This window comes from Microtus ochrogaster, linkage group LG4, assembly GCF_000317375.1.
Source record: "Microtus ochrogaster isolate Prairie Vole_2 linkage group LG4, MicOch1.0, whole genome shotgun sequence".
Lineage (NCBI taxonomy): Eukaryota > Metazoa > Chordata > Mammalia > Rodentia > Cricetidae > Microtus > Microtus ochrogaster.
The window spans coordinates 21,147,372-21,151,681 of record NC_022030.1 but is presented as its reverse complement, the minus strand read 5'-3'; the positions used below and the strand labels follow the sequence as shown (position 1 = coordinate 21,151,681).

The 4,310-nt window shown below is 55.1% G+C and overlaps 1 protein-coding gene across 1 annotated transcript in view; it reads right to left on the bottom strand.

The window, feature by feature from the left end:
* Positions 1-240: 240 nt before the first annotated feature.
* Bckdha (branched chain keto acid dehydrogenase E1, alpha polypeptide) overlaps positions 241-4,310 on the bottom strand; it is a 25,982-nt gene continuing 21,912 nt past the window's right edge. The window contains exons 5-9 of the mRNA XM_005361182.2: positions 3,649-3,810; positions 1,920-2,126; positions 1,630-1,771; positions 1,283-1,454; positions 241-720 (exon numbers count right to left, since the gene is read on the bottom strand). Of these exons, the coding sequence (XP_005361239.1) occupies positions 550-720; positions 1,283-1,454; positions 1,630-1,771; positions 1,920-2,126; positions 3,649-3,810 (854 nt within the window). The 3' untranslated portion in view covers positions 241-549. The remainder of the gene's footprint in view (positions 721-1,282; positions 1,455-1,629; positions 1,772-1,919; positions 2,127-3,648; positions 3,811-4,310) is intronic.

Genomic DNA, 4,310 nt, shown 5'->3' with positions numbered 1-4,310 from the left:
GTCTAGGCTATCCCCAAAGACTGGTGTGGTGGTCATCCTATAAGCCCAGAACTCAGAGGGTGAGACGGGAAGATCACAAATTTCAGTCCAACCTGGGCTACACATTGAGATCCTGTAACAAAAATTAACACCCCCCCTCCCTGCAAACAAATCAGCCATGCTGGTCTCTCCCCCTGACTCCATATGCCTCCTCACAAACACACCCCAGCCCCCAAACTTGAGGAAACAGAGAGCAGGGGAAGCAGAGGGTCAAAGGCAGAGCCCCTGGTTTATTCACCCTGCTGACCAGCTCGTCCTCTGGGCAAGATCTGGGGCCACCTGCCCAGAGGGTCTTCCCTGGCCTGGGTCCTACCCCAAAAAGGCACTGTAACAGGTGAGGGGGGTGACGGAGCCTCAGCAATAGCTGCAAACACTGTGCCCAGTGAAGTAGCCTGAAGGAGCAGGAATGGGGAGTGGGAGTCACCCCATGACAGTTTGGAGTGCCACCCTGGCCGCTGAGCATGTTAGCAGCTCTACTCAGAGCAGGACCACGTCAGGGTGGCTAGGGCCTCACTTGTCAAAATGGTCCAGGGGGTAATGCTCCCCGTAGGTCTGCAGATGTCTTGCCAGTGACTCCTGTTGTCTGCGGAGCTGGGTGGGCATCTCCTGGTACACGTCAGAGAACAGCAGGTTTGGGTTGGGCTTTAGCTTCCGCTCAGCCTGTTCAAAGGCCTCCATCACCTGGGAGACACAGGAGGGTAAGAAGTGGCTGTCCCCTTCTCCCTGCCCTCCTCCAAGGTCCAACCACTCCCCTTTGAGGCCTCAGCCTAGGATTAGCTAACTCTCCAGAGCCCCAGTTCTAGACCGCAGGGGACCTGGAACTACAATGGAGGGAACAGGAGTAGAGGCTCAGGGTGCAGAGACAGGAAGGACTCCTTCTCAGGTCGATGCAGTCAGGGCTGAGCCAGTACCCACAGTGCAGCCTGAGGCTAGACCATCCTGCCCTTAGCCCACAAAGGATGGACACTAGCTCCAGCTACAGCTCAGGTGAGGCTCCCCCACATCACAAAGACTGAGTTATGAAGCAAATACCCCGGGAACTTAGAGATGAGGAAACCTGCCCTGGGTTCTGAAGACTCACTGAGGCCATACGGCCTAGGCAGCTTGGCTCCAGGGGCCACTTATGGGGACTAGTTTGCCTGGGTCAATGCGAGCATCCACATCCTGCACTCCCATTCTCCCCGAGTTCTCCCTGTGCAGGAGCCAGTGGAGCACACAACTAGGAGCTCCAGGCGGCCCTCACCTTCTTTCGTGACTGCTTCCGCCAGGTCTTCTCCTGCTCCTCATCCCACCAGCCCTGGTTCAGCAGATACTGCCTCAGCCTCGAGATCGGGTGGTCCTGCTTGTCCCAGTAATTGACCTCATCCACTGAACGGTATGCTGAGCTGTCGTCACTGGTACTGTGATGTCCAATCCTGCTCAGAGGAGGAGACATGAATCAGCTGGCAGTGGGGGCCAGAAAAGAACAGAGCAGTGATGTAAAGCAAGGAGGGGAACGCAATACGGGGTGACAAGGCAGTGTTTGGGGGCACTGACAGAGGGCTTGTCAGAGCTGTGGGCTGCAGTGATGGAAGTGAGACAGGCAGGTACCTGTAGGTCATGGCCTCAATGAGGAAGGGCTGGTTCTCAGCCACAGCCCGCCGCCGGGCCTCCCTAGTGGCATTGTACACTGCAAACACGTCATTGCCGTCCACACGGATTGACAGGATGCCATACCCAGGGCCCCGAGCCGCTGCAGGGACAAAGAGGGTTCCAGTCAGGCCTCAGAGAGGAGGGAAGGAGAACAAAGCAAAGTGTGCTCATTCACTGCCTCCTGTACCCTCTCCATCAGACACCACAGGAAGAGAACAGGAGGAAAGCGGTGGGAGCAGGGCCCTTACCGATGCCGTCCCCACGGTACTGCTCAGAGGTTGGTGTGGAAATGGCATAGCCATTGTTCCGGCAGAAGAAGATGATAGGACATTCCAAGGTGGCTGCGAAGTTGAAGCCGGCATGGGCATCCCCTTCACTGGCTGCCCCCTCGCCAAAGTAACAGATCACAATTCGGTTGGCATTGGCCCGCTTGGCAGCATAGGCTGCCCCCACCGCTGCATGGAAACATAGATGAGAGAACACAAACAGGAAGAAGCAGCCACACAGGGACGCACGCGTGCGCGCACACAGCCACATAACCTTAGGCTTGGGAAAGTTGTCACCAGGTACCAAGGGCCTGCCCACCACAGCCTTCTCCCTCTCAGCTGACTAGAGTACCATCCTTCCATTTACAGGAAGGATGTAAAATGTGCATCAGCCCTGACTCCCATCTGCCATGCTTGCATCTCCCCCACCTTCAAAGGGACAGGCAGATCTGGACCTTGCCCACCAAAGCCAGGCACCAGCACCTCATATCCTAGTTACTAAGCAGCCCACTGCCCCTTGATCTGTCATCCAAGGGACAGCTGAGGGCTTCTCACAGTGTGAGTCTGGCAGACTCTTGCCTAACTCTGGGCTCTCATGCCACTATGGGCCAAAGTTCCTGCAATAAGCAAAGGCCACTAGGCCCCACCTGCTCTGTATCCCCTCCTCTAAGCCCCCTGGTCTGGTCATAACTAAACACATGACTGCCTCCAGGAACCCACACAGCTCCTTCCACACTGCTTCTAGTCTATCATTAAATCACTATGGTGCCTCTGCCACTGCCCCCAGCTGACACTGCCCTGTCCTGGCTTTCCTGTCACCTATATGAAGCACTCTAGTTTCTGCCTCTTCACTCTCTTCTACCATTCTCCAATCCAACATTAGCATCAACAGGGCTGCCATTTGTCTCTCTTGTTCAGAAAGCCTAGGGTGACATTTGGCACATGGTGGCCATTCCCTATATCTGCTGACTGAGGGACTCCAGGGAGCCATAATAGAAGATAAGGCCAGTTCAGAGAGGGCCCTGCCACCCACCTCTCCCAGGAGGCCTGCGGACTCACAAGCCACACAGCTACTATGACACACACCTCCCAGACTCTGGGCCCAGGGGGCCACCAAAAGAGCTAATCCTCCGTCTGTGTGTTGTATGGGCACAGGCCGGGCATCCTGGCAGTCTCTGTAGTATGCCAGAAGCCTCAGGGCACCTACAGCATGCTCTGGAGAATCTACCTGGCTCTGAGAACCTAGGTTAGCCAGGGCAGGGTAGAACTTGGGCTCTGTAGTCCTAAGAACCCATGAGTGAGTTCCTGCCCTCCTCCCTACCACAAGACCCTAGCAAGCCACTTCTTTCTTCACCTTCAATTCCCTGTTCTTTGTAACAGCCATAGTAATCCATGCTAGCATTTACCCCCACAGCAACTGAGTGTCATCAGACAATCTGAGTCTGACAATGAGGTTCCTGGTCCTGCTGGCTTGGAGAGGAGGAGGATCAGATGGAACGGCCTGAGTCTGGGAAGTCCAGTGTAGCCATGATGACTTAGGGCTGCTGAATGGGATGGGACACCATGGAGCCCTCCTCTGAGAGGTTCCTTGAAAGCCCTTGACAAAGGCTAGGCTCTAATGGCAGCACCCAACTAGTAGGCAGCGAAGGCCTGGGCCCGCACAGAGAGGTATGTCATAAGTATTGCATGGATGGTGGGCGTATGTCCTCACCCTGAGGGATCTGCGTGGCTAGTGGAGAGGAGATGGTGACGAAGTGGCGCTCCTTGCAGCCATAGTGAACGGGCATCTGGCGCCCCTTGCCTGGGTCACTCACGTTGCCATAGCACTGGGCCATGAACAGCTCCAGAGGGTAGTCCCGGTACATGAGCACACCTGGAAGGAGGAGGCAGCTATGAGCCTGTTGAGCAGTGTACTGGAGGAGTGTAAGACCCACCCTGTGGGCAGCTGGGAACCAGCCAGAATCTGCCCAGACCTTCCTAACTAGATCAAAGCGGCAGGTCAGGGTGCTAAGACAGCCTGTGAGCCCAGCCCTCGAAGACTGAGGCAGGGGGATTGCAAGTTTGAGGCTAGCCTAGGCTACGTAGGTAGCAAAATAATGTCTTGAATTAAACAAACAATAATTAAGAACCGGATTGTAGCAGGTAGGCAAACTCAGGGGCTCACAAAGACAGACAGGGGCCACTGATACAGGCTATCTCGGGAGAGGCTTAGGTTTGGCCCAGAAAACTCCTCTTGGTAACTGTCAGTAGGGGTAAATGGTTCAGTACATTAGCATCTCCCGACGCTCATCCTTGAATGGATATAACTGAATTTTTCATATGACGGAGCTGCACTGCAAAGAAAATGGCAGGCAAAGTCTTTCTTTTTGGATT